Below are 20108 nucleotides of genomic sequence, written 5' to 3' on the forward strand. Positions count from 1 at the left end.
AAATTTTCCAATTGTGAAAGCTGTGGCGAGTGGCAAATGCAATCGCTAAACAGAAAGGTTTAGCCGAACAAGATGGGGATATCGAGTGATAACAAAACAATAAACTCTTTAGATTGAAGATAATTTTGTGATCCTGAAAAGGACCCTTTTTAGCCTGCATGTGAATCCAACGAGCGAACAAATCGTAAAGAATGTATTTTTTTGCCATCGCTACCTTTCAACGCTCATTCGTTCGTCTCGTTGGACTCGCCCCTCTGGCTGAGTCTGCCGATTTGTCTCTATCCTGTGAGTGTGTACCGCTAGAGTATAAAACATGCGGATCCCAAAAAAATATCTTATTTTCTTTCAAACCGTAAACCCGTGTGGCATCGTGGACGTAACAAAGGAGGACAAGTTAAGGGAAAGGCAAAGTCTCATTCGAACCGTGCAGGTCTCCAGTTCCCTGTTGGTCGCATTCACTGATTGCTCCGCAAGGGTAACTAGGCCGAACGAATTGGTGCCGGAGCACCAGTATACCTAACAGCGATTATAGAGTTTCGGCCGTCGGAGTGCTCGAGTTGGCTTGCAAAGCTGCTCACGACAATCAGAAACCCCGCATCAAGAACAGAGCAGCTTCGGTTCGGCGCTCATCAAGGCAACAATTAGTTTCAGTGAGTGGCAAAGTATTTCTCCGGCACGTCGCATTAAATGTAATTTACTGAACAATATGTCACAAGCTGGATGGGAAGAAATTTTCCAACTGTGAAAGCTGTGGCGAGTGGCAAACGTAATAGCTAAACAGGAAGGTTTAACCGAACAAGATGGGAATATCGAGTGATAACAAAAACACAACACCAAAGGTTCTTTTCAGAACCATCAACATATTCATAAAGAGTAAACAGTAAACTAATCCATTTTTCAGGTAGATAGGTAGGTATTCACGTAGGAGAATAAAATAAAACAATATATTTAAAATATATATTTAACAAAAGCTGTCCCCTTTGTATAGTCCTACGTCACTCCGGTTATGTCCCCGACATTACCCACCCGTCTTTTTTTTAACAAATATGTTTTTATATAATAGAGCAATACGTTCTTCCGCAAGTAGTGGATAAATCCTGAACAAGAATTGTGTTTGATAATGATTTCGTATTATAGTGATTTGGTTTTGGTGAAAACATCAGGAAAGTTATACAAAAAATAATTAAGTAAGAGTCAGTTCTACGTTATTTGAGCAGTCACATAATATGAAGTAAAAATTTTGAATTCAAAGTTTGAACAACTAATGGTCTGAGAAAGTTATAGAGAATGATTTGCTTTCCCAAACTGATTCCTCCACCAGATGTCGACACAATACTACTGTCATCGCGTATAATGCTTGTCCGATCACCGGACATTGCAGTCGCTGTAGACGCCTGCATCACGGCTCCGTAAAGAGGTTGGTACGGTCGAAATTTGCCATTTGGGTTTCAGACCGGTCCGGCGGAAATCGGATAATGTGTAATCGGCCTTATTGTTTATCGTTCCATTTTCGAACTCTTTGCAACCAAGACGGGTCTATGGTACTAGGTGAGGCCGTTTCGTCACTAAGTTGGTTAGGGTAGCGGTATATGAAAACAGTACGGAAGAAAGCAGAAGGGGAATTATTTCCTTGAAGCGTGAAAGAGACAGACTGATCAGGAGCGAGCTTCGGCACTAGCGTATTGTGTTTTGTTTACAAACAAAACACAGTAGATTTCCAAGATGGCTGAAGAGTGGATTTAGCAAGTTGGCCCACCTTAGGATATACTTCTACGCGCCTTGTTTGCAACAACGCACCGAACTATTTGCATCAGGGGTTAGACATCAATTGAATATAGGCTACCCAAAATCAAAATCAATATGGCGTCATTTGTTTATCAACATATCATTTACGAGGATTGAAATCGAAAAATGCGCTGCTTTATTCTAACTGCATGAGCGATTTTCATATTTCGGTTTCACATGGAGGTGTTCACATTTAACATGGAGTTTAAAGTCAGCCACTATTCGACTATATAACCGGACCGAGTTGTAAACAACAATAATTGATTGAACCAAAATGTCAGTGAACCGCAGCAATATTGGGTACACTGGCAATATGAGGGATTTGACGTTTTAGTCGTACCCCTGATTTGCATAGCGCAGATATCGTCCAGCTCTGTTTTCGAAACCGATTTGTTTATGTTTGATTTGCCCAAACGGTTGTTCGGTCACGTTTTTGTGTTGCTTTATGCAACATCTTTCGCAAAAACAGAAAAAAAGACCTTAGTCTATCCAAGTTGCAATATATACCCTGCAATAGTTAATAATATTAATAATGGAGAACCGACTCAATCGCTACGAAAAGATTGATTTTCTTGGTGAAGGTCAGGTACGTCCAATAGCGTGTTCTAATTACGAATTTCAATAGCAATTGTTTTCCGTAGTTTGCCACCGTCTACAAAGCGCGCGATATCGAAACGAATGAAATTGTCGCTGTAAAGAAGATTAAAATTGGAAACCGAGAAGAAGCGGCTGACGGGATTAATCGAACCGCACTGCGGGAAATTAAACTGCTTCACGAACTCCGTCACGAGAACATCATCGGTCTGTTGGATGTTTTTGGCCACAAAAGTAATGTCTCGCTGGTGTTCGACTTTATGGACACAGATTTGGAGATTATCATAAAGGATCCGAAGATTGTGCTGACCGCGGCGAACGTGAAAAGTTATATGATCCAAACACTGAGAGGACTGGAATATCTGCACATGTTTTGGATACTTCATAGAGATTTGAAGCCCAATAACTTGTTGATTAGTGGGAGCGGTATTCTGAAGATTGGTGATTTTGGGTTGGCGAAGTTCTTTGGTTCCCCTAATCGAGTGAATACTAATCAAGTCGTTACCCGCTGGTATCGATGTCCGGAGCTTCTTTTCGGTGCTAGGCAGTACGGTATAGGTGTAGATATTTGGGCCGTAGGTTGCATCTTGGCGGAATTGCTACTGCGAGTTCCCTTTCTGCCAGGAGAGAGCGATCTTGATCAATTGACCCGCATATTCCAAGTTCTGGGAACGCCTACGGATGAGAATTGGCCAGATGTCAAAACCCTTCCCGATTACGTGCAGTATAAACATTTCCCTCCTATCCCACTGCGAGACATATTCACCGCGGCGTCGGATGATTTAATCGAACTGGCAAATAAACTATTGGCTCTGTATCCCGCACACCGGTGCACCTGCACGGAAGCCCTCAAGATGCCGTACTTCTCTAACAAGCCCGCCCCCACGGTGGGAGACAAGCTACCGATGCCGGCCAGTTATCATGCGGGTAGTAAAGAAAAGGAAGAAAAGCAGCCCACACTGAAGCGTAAATTGCCAGACAACGTGGACGGAGGGACGCTTCCGAAGCGGTTGCAGTTTTGAGCCAACGAAGTATTCGTCTTCTCGTTAGGTTATGTCTTTTGTACTAATTGTCAAATAGATTATTGGATCGAAACGACTTTTTCGTGAGTAATTACACAATAAGACACACATCTTTGCTATCGAACTCCTGAATAAGCAAACAGTGTACAATGCTGTAGGAAACGTAGTTTTTGAATAATGCAATTCGATGTTCTATGTTTCATTGAAATCGTGAAAATGAATAATTTTGATCTGCTCGATAGTTCAATATCCCTTGTTTTAACCCAACGTAAATAACATAACAGGTATAAAACATCGTTTGTGTTAAAGAAGAAAAGAAGTTAACTTTTAAAAATTCTTGGTTTATTCGACGTCGTGATGTTTTTCTTAATATAGTACAGTCAATCGCAAACTTAGGTGTACACCCGTGTTGGTTTATTTTTGAGTTTTTCGGGGATAAAAAGTAAATAATTAAAAGCGACTCATATTCATCGTAAAATTGATCCTTTTCACTCTCATGTAGTGATAAGAAAAACGATGTAATGTTTAAAAAACAAACAAAAAATCTTCAATTCAGACGTTGCAAAATTGAGTGTACAGTTCAAAATTTTCTTGGAAAAAAAATGAAATCAGTTCAGAAATGCTAACAGATCAATCTCCTAGTATTTGGTATTTGGCGTCCAGCACTGTATGCAAGCGCCGAGGCGAGATTTTTGGTCACTGAAAACGGAATGCTCTCCCAGATCTCCTTAATCGTCGTTCCGAGTTCTGCTTCGCTCCCGGGATTTTTATTCTTCAAACAATTCTTGATTCCCTACCATAGATACTCAATGGTGTTCAAATCCGGTGATTGCGGAGGTGTTTTAAGTTGATTGGGACATTATAGAGCAGGTACTCCCGCACGATGAGATCAGTTTGCTTTGGGTCGTTATCCTGTTGAAAGTAGTTACCATGAAAGAGACCCAATTTCTGCACGGGACACTGAAGGTTACGTATCAGGATGTTCAATGAAGCCATCTTGTCCATCGCCGAATCGATAACCTCCATGGTTCCAGTTCCAGAAGCCGTCATGTTACCTTACATCAACTGACCACCGCCGCCGTGTTTTACTGTTAACATATGCCTTAGCAAACTGTAGTCGTTTTTTCATATTCTCAGACTGTTGCTGTATGCTACTCTCCGGACAGTGTCTGTGCTGTTCTTCCATGTATCCGCGTTAAAAACATTGAGCTTCATATTACGGAATAGGGGAGCAGGCAGGACAATATGGGTTTGCAGAAGAAATAAACAAATAAACCTTCAAAATAAAAATTATGAATGAAAATTATTTTTCCCAAATCAAATTAGTACTCTATGTAAATGAAAACCACTTTTGCTTGCAAGAAGTGAAAAAATATCATACAAAAATTGTGTCTCAAGATAATTTTATATTATGATGGTAAGTTGGTGAGAATATCTGAAAATTCATAGAAAATAGTTGATATTAGGGGTAGAACAATGTACTTCTAGTAGGTAAATAACGCCAAGGAAAAATTTTCATACAAAGTTTAGCAATTTAAAACTGCATTAGGGCCAACTAATCTGATAGGGAATTGTTGGCCTCATACAAACTAATGTCGTATCCAGATGTCGACATCATTCCGCCGTCAACGCGAATAGCTGCTGTTTCCTGCAATGTCCTTCCACGACAATTCATACTTATTATCATTTTGTGCGTAACAATACATATTTCTACGCAACAATATCTATTTCTTTCCTCTAACTTGCCATTTTGATAAAACTTTTTCAAACATCAATAAAAAACAAAAACCAACAACAAGAGCCAAAGGTTGTACCGCTCATGACAACTCTACACGAGCTGAAGATTGTACCGCTCAATGACCATTCTACCCTGGATTCCTCGAGTCAAGAGAGATGCACCACGATTGATATGAGATACAAACTAGGGGGACGTCGCTGATTAATGGTCAGTTGCACCCCAATAGGAAGTATCCCGTGTCGGTCACACATACAGAGCACTGGAGACTGCAACATCCTAATTATGAGAATCTTTGTAATACTAACCTCGAGCCAACCGCGAGTAATCGGTTACATATTACTAACATAATCGTAAGACAAAAATTGTCAAAATATTGAACTCCCGGCCCCGTTAGGCTAACGCCATATGTGCCTTAATAAAATATATATTTTGGAAAAAAACCAACACTGCCAAAGCAGTGGTTACGTGTCGACACCAATCATTGACGAAAAACAGTACGCTAATTCGCAAAGATCTTATTTACATGGCTAATTTGTACGGAGATTTAAGGATTTGAGATTGTTTCCAATTTTTAGGAATAAACAATAAGCAGAAAACTATGTAATTTGTATACAATGCTATACCAGTGAATTAATCTCTACTTTTTAATTCCCTCAACATTACCTGGATAGTTCTTTGTATCGCTCCTCAGTTTCTTCCGGATTCTATTTAAGTTGTCTTTGGCTAGTTTCTGTGCGTTAAAAAAAAGTACGCTAGATTTGTTCCTGGTTCCGAGTATACATCCAACATCTCAAAACTATTCAGAAATTTCGTTATAAATTTACAAAATAGTCTTCAGTGAATTGCTACACACTCGTTTGCGCGAAGCTTCCGTTCTATCAGCATCCCAAGATCAGAAACAGTGCCACAAATTATTAAAATTTATTCACGAATGAAGAAATTAGATTTTTCCCAGTATCGGATGAATTCTCTTCTGTTGAAACTCAACACCATATCTGTCATAATGAGTATAACACAAGAGTCGAGACGCATGAGATTTGTCTGGTATATTGATCGAAAACAGCATGAACGAATTTCGAAAAGCCTGCATTCAGGCACTTCCATTACTGTCAATAATTTCAGGTGATTATCACGAACGTTAAGTTGATCTTCATCGCTTGCAGTGATTTTTTATTGAAAACGTGTCACCCATTGCGCATATAAATGGTGGTGTATGTCATTTCCGGGCAATCGTGAGTAGATTCATAAAACGTAGCAAGAGTTATTCTATACATTCTATTGCCGAACTCGCCAAAAACAAGAATTTTGTGTGATGGATTGCCATCCTTTACCATTAATCGATTTTACTGGTGACGTTGAATTTTATGCTTTGATTTTCACTAATAGCGAATTCGTTTTTGTTCAGTTTCAACCCTAGTGCCGCACTAACTGCTGTCAAAACGTTTTTTTATTCACTCAGTTTCGCACTCAGTGTCGCACCCGAAAGCTGTTAGTTTCGCACTGAGATGTTTCACGGGTTGGCACTCGGGTTCACCAATACAACTATACTGAACTGTCAAGTTCCGAGTATTGTTTTTTGGAATAAAGACTATGAAAATGGAAAACCTGCTGCTTTTACTTTTGTATTTTTGGAATCGTAATCCAATTCGGATTCTGATTTTGAAGAGTATATTCGAGTAGACAGCATTAAGCTACGTGTTCTTTCATTGGGAGGCGGAAATAATGATGGATATTCAGGTGGAATAAACCTGCTTTCAAAATCATGATCTAATGATGATTTTATATTATAATAGTAATTATTTGTGGATCAAACAGGAAATGCATTGACAAATGGTTAAGTGAGTGTTATAACTACATGTGTTAGGGAATCAAACAATATGAAGTAAAAATTTTCATTCAAACTTTTATATTTTTACACTGCACTTGGTCCTTCTGATCTGATAGAGAATAATTTACCTCCCAAGCACGAATATCGTCACCAGATGTCGACACTGTACATTTGTCGTAGCAAATATAAACAAATCAAACTATATAACGCACACCAACAAACCACTGCATTCGTGAAACTGAAAACGTTTTTTTATTACAGAGTCAGTTTGGCACTGACTCAGTTTTAAAAACGAATTCGCTATAACACGCAATGCTCTTCATTTTCGACCTTACGAATACCATGACGAAAAAGAAGGTGCAAATGGAAAATGAACTTCATGGCAAGCTGATGTTGATGTTCATTCCACTGGGGTTCATTGACAGTGTTGTTTCATATTTATCGATTCTCGCTTGAGCAGTAGGTTATCAATACAAGGAAGGCAACAATTCGCTGAATTTGAATGTCGTGAACGTGAATATTTTCAGCACTGATCAGAAAAGCCGCAAATCAACGCAATTCCTGATCACACTTTCTCATAACTTACACTAGTCGATAATCTATCAATGGTACAGTGAGTGTATTTGATAGTTTCGACCATATGTTTGTTCATGCTGTTTTTTTTTATCCAAAATATATATTTTTATTAAGGCTCATATGGAGTCAGCCTAACGGGGCCGGGAGTTCATTATTTCGACAATGTTTGCTTACAACTATGTTAGTAATATGTAACCGATTACTCGCGGTTGGCTCGAGGTTAGTATTACAAGTGTTCTCATAATTGGGATGTTGCAGTCTTCAATGCTGTGCACGTGTGCCCGACACGGGATACTTCCTATTGGGATGCAGCTGACCATTAATCAGCAACGCCCCCCTAGTTTGTACCCCATATCTAGCGTGGTGCGTCTTTCTCGACTCGAGGAATCCAGGATAGAATGGTCACTAGCCGGCGCAATCATCAGTTCACGTAGAGTTGCCATGAGCGGTACAATCCTCAGCACTTGGTGAATGATCAGTGGGCTGCATTCGGTCCGTGTATCTGTAAAAAGTATGTGTATGTATTGCCGCGACTAAGTAAAAGTTTATCGATCGGATAGGAGGGATATGATACAGGGATACAACGGAGGAAACATCATTGAACGTTGACATCGGCGTTTCTGAGGAACAGGTATAGATGTAGCAGAAGATCAGGATTACGGTTACCCGGATCCCGGACGGGGATATCCGATTGTCTGCCTTGTGCCCTCAATGCTCTAGAGAGCTGAGAGCGGGCAGCATGGAACCGGATACACGACCAGACAACATGCTCGATGTCGTGGTAGCCTTCGCCACAATCACAAAGATTGTTTGCTGCGAGCCCAATGCAATAAAGATGCGCATTCAGGTTGTAGTGATTGGACATAAGCCGAGATATCACGCGAATGAAATCACGACCTACATTCAATCCTGTTACGGACCCAGTAAAATTGAATGATAGGAGCGCTTCCAGGCGCAATGTAAATTTTGATTTATTTAGTAGCGCATTTGGCGTAATTAAAAGAATAAATTTGTTTGTAAACAGATTCAGGCAAGCATATGTTTTGACTCAGTTTTTGACTCAGTTTGTTTTGACTCAGTTTTGACAATATATTACATATGAAACACGAGGCGAGAGTACTCGATAAGGACCACCAAGGGATGTTTTACGACAGGCGTAAACATGCGCAAAGCGCACTAATTTGTTTAGGTCCCGTCCCCTTCGGCGCACCAGAGCTAAGCGCGAATGACGGGAGAAGCATAGGACCGCAAACAAGTGGAAAAGTTCCATGCGGTAAATACAGATAACCGATATGTTTTGGTTATCTGAATAGGAAACAGCTGGGAAAAATCCCACGCTGAGAATAGGGGGCAGATAACCACGTGGTTGGTTATCTGAAAGAGTAGGAAAGAGAGATCGTTTTTTCTCTCTTTTAGAATTTAGCTAGGCTTAGAATTGTGTATATATAGTCTAAGTTTTGTTAAATAAAGTTAGTTCAATTCTTAAGTCCAATTCAGCAAGTCTAGTTTCTAATCCGAAACCACCTACCAGCGTTGGCAACCAGGCGCCACGCATCAAGTCGAACTTCTAACAGGGAAGAAGTTCAAGGTAAATATCACGAACGGGTCCCAAATCCGAAAGCAGACTACTTGCATCGACTCGACGGACCGCACTGGAGCCGTTTGAGTTCGATGTTTTGTGGCTGCCCTAGCCGGGACTTGTTCGCATAAACAGGGGCTTGTCCCATTACAGGAAAAAAGTCTTGCCATGCAAGCATCTAGGGGAGCAATTCCCTTAGATTTTTTACAAATCCCTTGAACCATGCACTCGTCAAGACCTTAGGGATAATTATGTGTAACCAACGACCGAACTCATCTTCACTCCACATGCGCTGTCAACTTACGAGTGTGTGCCGACAAGGAATGTGGAAAAATTCATTATAAGCAATTTGCCATTCAAAAAGTGTGCCTTCTGAAGCGCCCACCTTAGTTAACGAGTTCGCTTTCTCATTCCCTGGAATCGAGCAATGAGAGGGAACCCATGCTAAGGTAATCTTGAATAATTTTTCGACCAAAGCACTCAATAAATGTCTTATTCTTGTTAGAAAGTAACATGGGCGTTTATCAACTTTCATTGAGCGGATTGCCTCTATTGGGCTGAAACTGTCTGAAAAAATAAAATAGTGGTCGATGGGCAATGTTTCAATGATCTCTAGTGCGTAGTATATCTCACCCATTAAGTTTCATGCCGTTCTACATTGTAACTCTCAAACAAGCTACATTACGCTGAATCTCTGTAAGTAACTTAATTTCCCAACATTGCTGACATGCTGGCATTGGTGGCATATTATTTTGAAAAATCTGTAAATCTGTATAAAAACTAACAAAATCTGTAATCTGTATCTACAAATTCTTGGTTTCAAAAAGTCTGAAAAATCTGTATAAATACAGATTATTCTGTAGATATGGTAACCCTGCTGATCAACCACCGCTAATCCGCTAAGCTGTCACCCGTAGTTGCGCCACGTGGAAATTATCTGTATCCCCTGATTGTTTTGACGTGGGACTACGTCTGACCGGAGTATATGGAGGGTTAAATGAAAACCTAAACACATAACATGCAGGAAAAAATGAAAGATTCCGAATGCTTATAACTCGGACATTTCTTACTGGATCGGAAAGATGTTTCCATCAATTGATAGGGAATATTTCTACGCTTCTATCGCAGTTAATAAAATACTATTTTTCATTATACAAACAATTGAATAACTGTAAATTGTTAAGCGTTATCTAAACGCTCTAACTGCCTCATTTTGATTGGTCCGATCTACAGTTTCCCTAACACAGCCATCAAAGCCAATCAGCCTTGGGGAAATCGGCATTGCAAATACAAGAAAGTATGGGGATTTTTGTTCTCACACTCTCACAGACTTCAAAACCAAGAAGCGTTGCAGAGAACGGTATTGCAAATACATGAAAGTTGGGGGTATTTTTGTTCCGACTGAAATGTGTTTCCCTAACACAGACTTTAAATCCATAGAGCGTGGGGAACTTGGCATTACAAATACATGTAAGTCGGGGGTATTTTTGTTCCGACTGAAATATGTTCCCCAACACAGACTTCAGAACCAAGCTATCTGATGAAATTGGCATTGCAAATTCATGCAAGTAGGGGTCATTTTTATTCCGACTGAAATGTGTTTGCCTAACACAAACTTCAAAACCAGGGTGTCTGGGAAAATCGGCTCTGCAAATAAATACAAATTTCGAGTACTTTTGTACTCGCTTGCCTTTGTGCAAATTAGAATATGTTTCCTTAACACGGTCTCCTAAACATAGGAACCTGGGAAAATCGTACAGACACTAGAGACGAATGTATTTCAAGTTTAAAGCCTCTATAGTATAAGAAAATTGAGGAATTAGGAATGATTTCTTATCTGAATGTCGAAAGCGTGCCAAAAGTCTAGATAATCCTGAAAATGGGGTAATCAGGCATCCGTTGCATGGCTCAATGAATAGGGACTGGTCAGCTTGTTTACCAGATCAAAACCTAATCGAGAACTAATGAGTGATCTTACGAAAAGTAGATGTAGTGAATAATCAGTATGAGAGTTTTAAGGAGCTTCAATTAGCAGTTTCCTCCGCGCAAAATAAGATACCAACTCAACATCCATGACATGATCTAAACCACATCGAATAGGTTATTTGAACTGATTGACAACTAAAGCCGATCTAGGATTTATTGCAATTCATGCGAAATTGATGTTAATTTTGTAAAGGAGTGAGTTTTTTTATTTGGTTCTATGGTCTTGAATGTTCTACGCCTGAACAAAACAATAAGGTTCAAATGGTTGACTGAGTGCTTCTAACAGCTTCTAACGTTCTGATACGTAGTGTTTATATACCATATAAAATGAAACAAACTTAAAGGGGGATATAGGCTTAATGTTTTTCACATAAAATGTGAAGAAAACCGTGGACGTCCACGGAGAGGGAGGGAGAGTCTATTATTTTTCTCCGTTCATGTGGTATATGGATAGTCCTCTAAGAGTCTATATACACAGTGTGTAATTTTCCAACTGATTTGCATTCCTTTCCGATAATCACTTGCACTGTGTAAACGCGGCATAATTTATCAGAGCAATTACTATGCTTACAGTTTATTTATATACACTGGAGGAAAACATTAGTAAGTGCAGCTACCAAATCTATAGTAGTCGAAACATTGGTAAAATGTACACATTTTTTGTACATGTTACCAAAACTTGACATCAGTTTAGTCAGATGCAATATACATCCCTACCAATGTTTCGTACCAAGACGGGTCTATGGTACTAGGTGAGGCCGTTTTGTCACTAAGTGGGTTAGGGGAGCGGTATATGAAAATAGTACGGAAGAAAGCAGGAGGGGAATTATTTGCTTGAAGCGTGAAAGAGACAGACTGATCACGAGCGAGCTTGGGCACAAGCGTTCTGTGTTTTGTTTACAAACAAAACACAGTAGATTTCCAAGATGGCTGAAAAGTGATTTTAGCAAATTGGCCAACCTTAGGATATACTTCTACGCGCCTTGGTTTCGTACATTTTACCTCATAGCAACTGTGTGTGTGCAATCGCCATTTGTCCAGTGGAAGCGAAACGATTCGGAGGTAAACATTTTGCCTTTGTTATGATTCATTTTAACTAAATATTTTCCTTTTTTCAGCTTTTATTTATATAAAACAATAGCAAGTCGTAAAAACTGCACTAGCTGATGAACAATATGCGACGGCGAAGGTTCCAAAATCTTCGGACGGAGGGAAAGCGATATATGTGTCCCATCTATAAAGATTCCAAAAACTTGTCTGTATGATGGGTCACAAATTCAGTTTATTCAGTCAGATAAAACTTGTTCTTTCTTCTTCGATAACCTTTTCTGTCTGAAGTTTTTCCGCTCCTCTTTCTTCTAGGCTCCTTTGATCCACTACTCGTCTGTCATTTACACGCATATCTGAAAATATACTGAATTGTATTATAATATACTTATATTGTAGAATATAATAAACTATTAATCCCTACATCCCCACCTTCCTTTAGATGAGTTGTTCAATACTGCACATAATCCTTTAGGCGTGAAGACTCCACTCTTATTCGTTTAGAGCCGGTTTCCTCAGGAAGCTTTTCATGTTCAACATTTTCTGCGTTTTTCTTGCTCCTGAATCTTGCGTACCTCTCCCGTACTGCCATGTGAATATGTATCTCCGTTCTTAAACTCTTTTTCTTGGAATCGCACGCTTTCCAGTAACTCGCCCAAAACCTCGATCTCGGAAAAAGATTGATCTCGTTCTAGAATCTTCCTACGAAGTTCTGAAGATGAACACACTTTCGACAATTACGTCTATCAACATAATCTCCTCCATCACCTTCCTAACTTCGGTGGAAAACTTGTGTAAACCGCAGTCAGAAAGCTGCTGTCGTAAACGCAGAACGAAATACGAAATACGCATCCAATCTCTCAACGAAATATGCATCCAATCTCTCAACAGCTACATCCAACCATGTTTTTTCATGTAGAACAATCGGAAACTCTTCAGTGCCCTCGAGATTTCTGAAAATACTCTGAAGCTGGGGTCCCCCCAGATGCAACATCTTGGCATGCATAGTTTTCTGATCACTGATACTATGAGAATCGAAGTAACATAGTAAAGACCCTTTCCAAGCTTGCCACTCTTTAGCCAGTCTAGCAGTTTCGATTTGCTCGCACCTGAACATCGGTAAAGGACGGCTCTCATCCATCTGTAAAACAAAATCCTAATCAGATCGATAACACTATTCCAACTTTAGTGATAATTGAAATAAATCAGTTCAAAACACTTCAGCTTTTCAGGTTATTTACAATTATTTTCATTCCAAAAAAAACAACATACATTTCATTTTAATGCATCATATCGCTAGGTGATTACATCAACACCCAGGCACTCTAGCACTAGACATGATTTTATTAATTCCAATATTCAGGCACTCTAGCTCTAAATATTAAGATAACTTGCATTTAAGTACTAAAGCACAATACCATATAAATAATTTACATATATGAAACAAAATATAGGCACTTTAGAACCTATCATGTTCTATTTGTTATTACTAGTCAGGCACTTAGTCTTGCACTGAACTTCTTCCTAGGCACTCTAGCGCTAGTTGTTACAAATACGCAGGCACTCTGGGCACTGAACTTGTTTCTAGGCTCCCTACTCTAGCTGTTAAAAACAAAACTCAGGCACTCTAGCACTGAATTTGAATCGAGACACTATAGCTCCAATTGTTAAAACGCTCAGGCACTCTAGCACTGAACTCGAAACTAGGCACTCTAGCTCTAGTTGTTAAAATCAGACACTATAGTTCTAATTGTTCTAATGATCAGGGACTCTAGCTCTGAACTTGAATTTACAATTGAACTTCAGCTGTTGAAAATGCTCAGGCACTCTAGCACTGAACATGTATCTAGGTACTCTAGCTCTAGGTGTGAAAAACTTACTCTGCATGACGGGTTTAACTTCGGCACTCTAGCTCGAAACAATTCAATCTTCGGCACTCTAGCTCGAAACAATTCAATAAATCCTGGTACTGTGTTATTTGAGAATCCTCAAACCTCACACTAGGAACATAACTTTAGAAAAAAAAAAAAATTATTAGCGAAAACACAGCATAAAATTTAAATCAATTTATGCAAATCGACATAAATCATAATTTCAACATATATAACGGCTCTAACATATACCGTTTGGGAACATGTAAACAGCTGTTGCCAATGCTACACAACTGTAAGTACCACTGTACCCACACCGTTACCATAGAGAGTAAACAGGAAAATTTTCAATCGCAGTGAGCATAAAACATTACCTCAATTTCTTTTCCATTTCAGCTCCACTTTTATATGTACTTTATTTTCACTCACAAAACAAATTAAGCGAATTTTAAACCTTTACCTTAAGAAAAATCCTCTTTTCCTCGTCGCCAATTATAAAGATTCCAAAAACTTGTCTGTATGATGGGTCACAAATTCAGTTTATTCAGTCAGATAAAACTTGTTCTTTCTTCTTCGATAACCTTTTCTTTCTGACGTTTTTCCGCTCCTCTTTCTTCTAGGCTCCTTTGATCCACTACTCGTCTGTCATTTACACGCATATCTGAAAATATACCGAATTGTATTATAATATACTTATATTGTAGAATATAATAAATTATTAATCCCTACACCATCTGCGATATAATTTCCTTCGCAAATCACGACTTCATCGGTCCGGTCGCTCAACAACAACAAAAAACCGTGTCCAAGGATATGGAATGGAATGGGGAGATTCAGTTTGTATGGAAAATTTGCTCCAACGCACTTCATTGCTGGATCGGTACATGCTGCCTTCGCTCGGATATGGACCGCCACAGCAAGTAGTAACATTCCTAATTCTGGTCGAAACGCAGAGGACATCATTGGATGCGCAACCGAATAATTCGACCGAGGCGGAGGCGTCGGCAATCAGCCAATCCGCCATGGGAAATAGACAAAGGTAAAGATCCGAAGCGAAGGCGTTCGATAGTGGCAAGAATGAAAAAGATTTGGCGCTGGTTGCGAAACCGGTTGACAGTGCTACGAACGTGGCTATTTTAGGTAAATTTCGACTTTTCTGTGTAGTTAGATGTGTGAAAGATGTTTGGAATATTATTAATAACAAAATTTTTCTTACGGCAGATTTGATGTTCCGCTGTCAGTTTCGATTGGGATTTCCTGTGAAAATAGGTAAATGCTTAATTATTTTTAAAATGTTTGCCACTTTGTTACGCAATTCGTTCTATTTTGTAGAAATATCGCTATTCTGCGTGGTATTTGACAACGTATTCTTATGAGAGCCCCCGCAGACTGCATACTTTTTATCGGCAGAAAATTTGATCAAGTTGGCATGTTAGTGCAAAAACCGACCCAATCGAATCGGTATAATGTGCGCATATGCATATCTCTCCATACTGATTAAGTTGGCCGATCAAACTACGGCCGTAAGACAGTCTGCAGTCTGCGGGGGCTCTATGAGACACCCGTAACCAGCGTGAGCCACATCAAGAAAAACGAAGACATTTATGCCTACCAATTTTTATTCGTAGGATGTACCAATGATTAGTAGGGTAGAAAATGACTAACGAATTGGTAATATTTACCAAAAAATTGGTCATATATACTAATTATTCCTCTCAGTGTACACTTCTACATTTCAAACTTATTCGGCAACACTTCTGTAGCGCTGTCAGCGATTGCGTTTGTTGTTGTCTTGTCTTCCATTTTTTAATGTGATTCGTAGAATCTATTCAGTGGATTGTAGCCATCAGTTTCGAGACAGTGTAAAAATTACTTTCTCTGACATTGCGGCGAGCAAGTTTTTCCAGTTTCACCGAAGACATTTCGCAACATCATCAGCATTTTGCTCGAGAGTGTGTGGCATGCAGTCCGTGTATAATCCTGTGTTTGCCTGGGACTCGCTTTTTTCTGTAGATAACCGATTTGTAAAATTTCGCAGTGTTAAAGAATTTTGAAACTTCTCGACGGTGTGTGATCTCATATGTATGTATGTGTGAATATATATGCTGAGTCGAGCCCCTCTGAGAGTTGCACATTTCCTTATTTTCTCACATTGTTGATTACGATATTTTCCAATTTGCTGTGTTGACAGATCTATCGCACTGGCACACACGTTTGCCCTTCTCTGTCTCTCTAGTGTGATTTGTGTATACAGTGAGCGCGATTCGAGAGTGGGTAACTCACCCGTATCCCTCTGCATGCGTTGCATGCATTTCTGTCACTCCTCATTCTCACTCATTCATGCACACGACGTCGTGGAGGCGCTGTAACCTTTCTGACATTGAAACCATTCTCGTTCGAGCTCTAGCTTATTCCTCTCTGTGATTCGGTGGAAGCACCAGCAAAAATCGGTTACTTTCCCTTGAACTATATCCATAGTTCCTTCCAAACGCAGGCTAATGGTTCCGTGATCGGGATTGTGGTTAATTGTGGAACGATTTTGTTTTATTTGTTTCTCGGTTCCGTTTTCTTCGGGTGTGATCTCTTCTCAACTGTCCGTGGTTTCGGATTTCGTGCACCGGAAATTGTGCTGTCGCTCTAATTCCCAGTGTACGGAGAAGACCCCGTGAGAAGAAGATAAGCCAACTAATTAAAATGGCCAAGGACGAAGAGGATGATCTGCTGCCGGATAAGGATGCGGCCAAGGGTTTTTATGCCAAGTACGAGCCAAAGGAGATCCTCGGAAGGTGAGTGTTTAAAGCATCGATTGAGTGGGCGGAAAAAAGCTTTGGTTCAGTCAGTGGGATATAATAGGAGAAGATCAATCTGCTTTAATTGAATTCAATTGAGTGGCACCCGAGAACCAATAGATAGTGTATTGGTGGTTCTTTTCGGTTGTCTGGTGTGCCATGCTTTTCAATTAGTTGCATCCAGAGCGCGGAAGCTGTGTCGTTGGTTTTGCGAACACCGAAGGTCAAATTCTGAATCGTTTTGCTCCAGTCATATGAACAACGGAAATTTACCGGAGTCACGTCATCGAACAGAATCGTTTTTTGGGTGGTAATTGATATCTTCTGTATCTGTAGTGAAACGTCAACATTCGGCACAATTTTGCTTTCATCCGTGTTAATTGGGCGATTCGTTCTATTATTAGCGCCGCTACTGAGAGATTGATGGCCGGTCGGTCGACCGGGGCGGGCTGAATGCTGAATGAAAAACAATGAGAAGTAATCGTAGCAAACGACGGATAAAAGGCTTGGCCCGTACATTCGGGCCGCACGAACACTGTCAGTGCGATATGTGTCGGTATGTTTAAAAAACATTACGTTGCACGCCAGTAGTAACGGGTAATGCGAGGGAGGCTATTGGCAGACACCGCAAAGTCGTTGATGACGACAGCTGCCCAACCTCCAACACGAATTGACGGCATCCGAATGTGTTGTTATTATTAGGTGAGTATATCACCCAGCTGCTCCCTCAGTAAATGGCACCAACGGAAAAAAATGATATACTGCCGTCACAGCACAGAACTAATGAACCGTGCATGTGACAAACAGTCGGCGGAAAGTAGAACGTAAACAAGCAAGCTAAACGCTGACAAGACTGAATAATTAAATGAGTAGCGTTAACCTTCAGTCTCGGGAAAAACTTGTCACCCACATCAATTAACAATTAATATTAACCGAATCGGTTATTACGGTCGGTCGATAGTTTCAGTCTACTTACAAGCACTGATTTATGACACTTAGTTTTGTCTTGCAAACAGTTTGTTTACCCCTGTAGGGATGTAATAGTGGTAGAATACGCTTTATCGCGACGTAGTTATATGAACGCGTGTTGCAGTCCCCTCTGATTAACACTCTACAAGAGTGGGAAACTTATCATTTGTTTGAATCATACTCGCCCTGGAAAATTAGGGATTCAATGAAAAAATATTTTGATTCTGAGCTGCTTTTGCTGTTTGATGAGCGTTAAGATTGTACGGTTTTGATTGTTTTAACATATGTATATATGTTTTGACTTCGGTACCGAGTCCGTTCATCGCATTTTGATTATGGAAAAGCAACTGAGGTCGTCGAAACTCAGTTTGACACCCTTCGTAAATTTGTCTTAGTAGGGTAAATGATCTTGGTTTGTCCGATTTTGGGTATTTTTACGCAACTAGTAAATGCAAATGTATTTTTCTTCATGAAAATAACATAATCGATACGAGTTCGGGTTTGTTGAAAAGCCCCAAGTCTCTAGTTGCTAATACTACCATAAGGCGTTGAAATTATTCAAAATAATATGTTCTTTAACGTTTTTCGTCAAAGAGGAATTATTATCATGGTTTGTCCGGCTTGAGAAATCACCATTTTTGAATGAAAATATTCGAATTCTCAAGTAGATGTTGCATTTATCATTGCTTGAGTTTACTGTCATCATATTGATCCATTCATAATTTAGGCTTTCTTCACAATATTGCATTTTCTTGGGCATTTTAAAAGTGCTCACCTCAAGACACTCAACATACAGAAACTTTATTTATGTTATGCACGAAGGACACAATAAATAAACTGCAGCGCGCCAAACGGTTGTCATAGAAGTCATGTGGACAAAACAACATTATTGAATTGGACAACTCATGATCAGAATTGAGTTCATCAAAAAGCGTTAATTTAATGGTTTAGCTATGTAAATCTGATACAAATGGTGTGCAAGAATGATGGTTACAATATTTGTAAGTGTTATAATCCAGAAAAGGTCTGAATACTTACGAAGTAATCATCTGGTGATCGATTAAAAGTTAGCTCGAATGAGGGGCGCATTGACACAAATAGAAGGTGTATTTTATAATCCTTTGAAACATGTGATTCCGTAGAACAATACTATAAAACTACTGTAAATCATGAAAAAGACAATGTTATTTATATGTTTTAAAACATTCGAATACCTGATTTGACAAAGGAGTGCTGAATTAGAGCATTCAAAAAAGTGGACTAACCAAAATCTACCTTATTATTGAGCTCACAATTATTGAGGATAGAAAATATTTTTGATGCTTTTCCTGGCAATCTGGAAGCTTAGTCAGGGAAGTTGGTACAATGTATACATAATATTGTTAAAAGGTAATTAAAACGAACAGGTTGCCAATACTATAAAAAATGTTCAACTGGATTATCTTTTTGCAGTAAATATACTTAAAGACTATTTAATGAAATAACTCGCATGAAATTCAAAAGTACAGGTCGAACTCGATTATCCGGAGTATTGATTTTTTTTTCACTTCGGATAATCGAGTCAAAAGAATTTTTTTCTTTATTTGTTTTTTTTGCATGTATTTTTCGTTTTTTGAAAATAAAAGAGGAATTTGATTTTTGATTCATCCCCTTAAAGTCTGAAAACATCTTTCTCACATAAAAAAAAATATATATCCAGATTCTCTCAGAAGGGGATAGAAAAAATTCCTCCTACGCATATGTTCGAATTTCAACAATGACAGAGTTACAGAACTTTTTTTTTGTTTCGGACTCTGTTGCTTTAAACTAGCTCTACATTAAAAAGTACGCTACGGAAGACGATGCAGATGCTTTCATTTGAAAGATGAAAAAAATTAGTACAAGATATAGTAGTGGAACAACTAAATTAGTGAATTTTAATAACATTTTGGAGGTGAAACACTTAAAAGTTATTAATTTTAAATGTGTTATTATTAATTTCATCCTAAAAATTTATAGTAAACTAGATTGTTTCTATCAATTAAAATGAAGTTCTTTAACCGCTTCACAATTTGTTCTTTGACGCACAACTTCTATCTTTCTTAATTTGGCTGCAATATCGATATAAACAATTCCTGGTGAAAATTCAAGCAAAATCTTAAAAAATCACGATTTTTACCCCACTGTACATGTAATAGCCACTTAAACTTCACCTTAACGTTGAAAGGTACCATTTCTTCATGAATTAAGCCATACTTGAAATATAAAAAAAATATATTTTTTCCAAACTGAATAAAGGGTGTGTCACATCAAATTGTATCACGGAAAAAACGCTGTAGAAATTC

The 20108-nt window shown here is 39.0% G+C and overlaps 2 protein-coding genes across 6 annotated transcripts in view; both read left to right on the forward strand.

Annotated features, from left to right (window-relative positions):
- The first annotated feature begins 2177 nt into the window (after positions 1-2177).
- Positions 2178-6553, forward strand: LOC129779426 (cyclin-dependent kinase 7). The gene is made up of 2 exons (XM_055786896.1): positions 2178-2371; positions 2427-6553. Exons 1-2 carry the CDS (start codon positions 2318-2320, stop codon positions 3399-3401), a joined length of 1029 nt encoding a protein of 342 aa, XP_055642871.1. The 5' UTR covers positions 2178-2317; the 3' UTR covers positions 3402-6553.
- Positions 6554-15833: 9280 nt separating this feature from the next.
- The window catches only part of LOC129775127 (phosphorylase b kinase gamma catalytic chain, liver/testis isoform), a 52999-nt gene continuing 48724 nt past the window's right edge, over positions 15834-20108 (forward strand). For 3 of the 5 annotated variants that reach the window (XM_055779425.1, XM_055779428.1, XM_055779429.1), the window contains exons 1-2: positions 15835-16108; positions 16675-16812. In XM_055779425.1, the coding sequence (XP_055635400.1) occupies positions 16721-16812 (92 nt within the window). In that variant the 5' untranslated portion in view covers positions 15835-16108; positions 16675-16720. Of the gene's footprint in view, positions 16109-16674; positions 16813-20108 lie in introns of all 5 variants that reach the window. The other 2 variants (XM_055779427.1, XM_055779426.1) reach the window with 2 other exon arrangements.

This window comes from Toxorhynchites rutilus, chromosome 3, assembly GCF_029784135.1.
Source record: "Toxorhynchites rutilus septentrionalis strain SRP chromosome 3, ASM2978413v1, whole genome shotgun sequence".
Taxonomy (NCBI): Eukaryota; Metazoa; Arthropoda; class Insecta; order Diptera; family Culicidae; genus Toxorhynchites; species Toxorhynchites rutilus.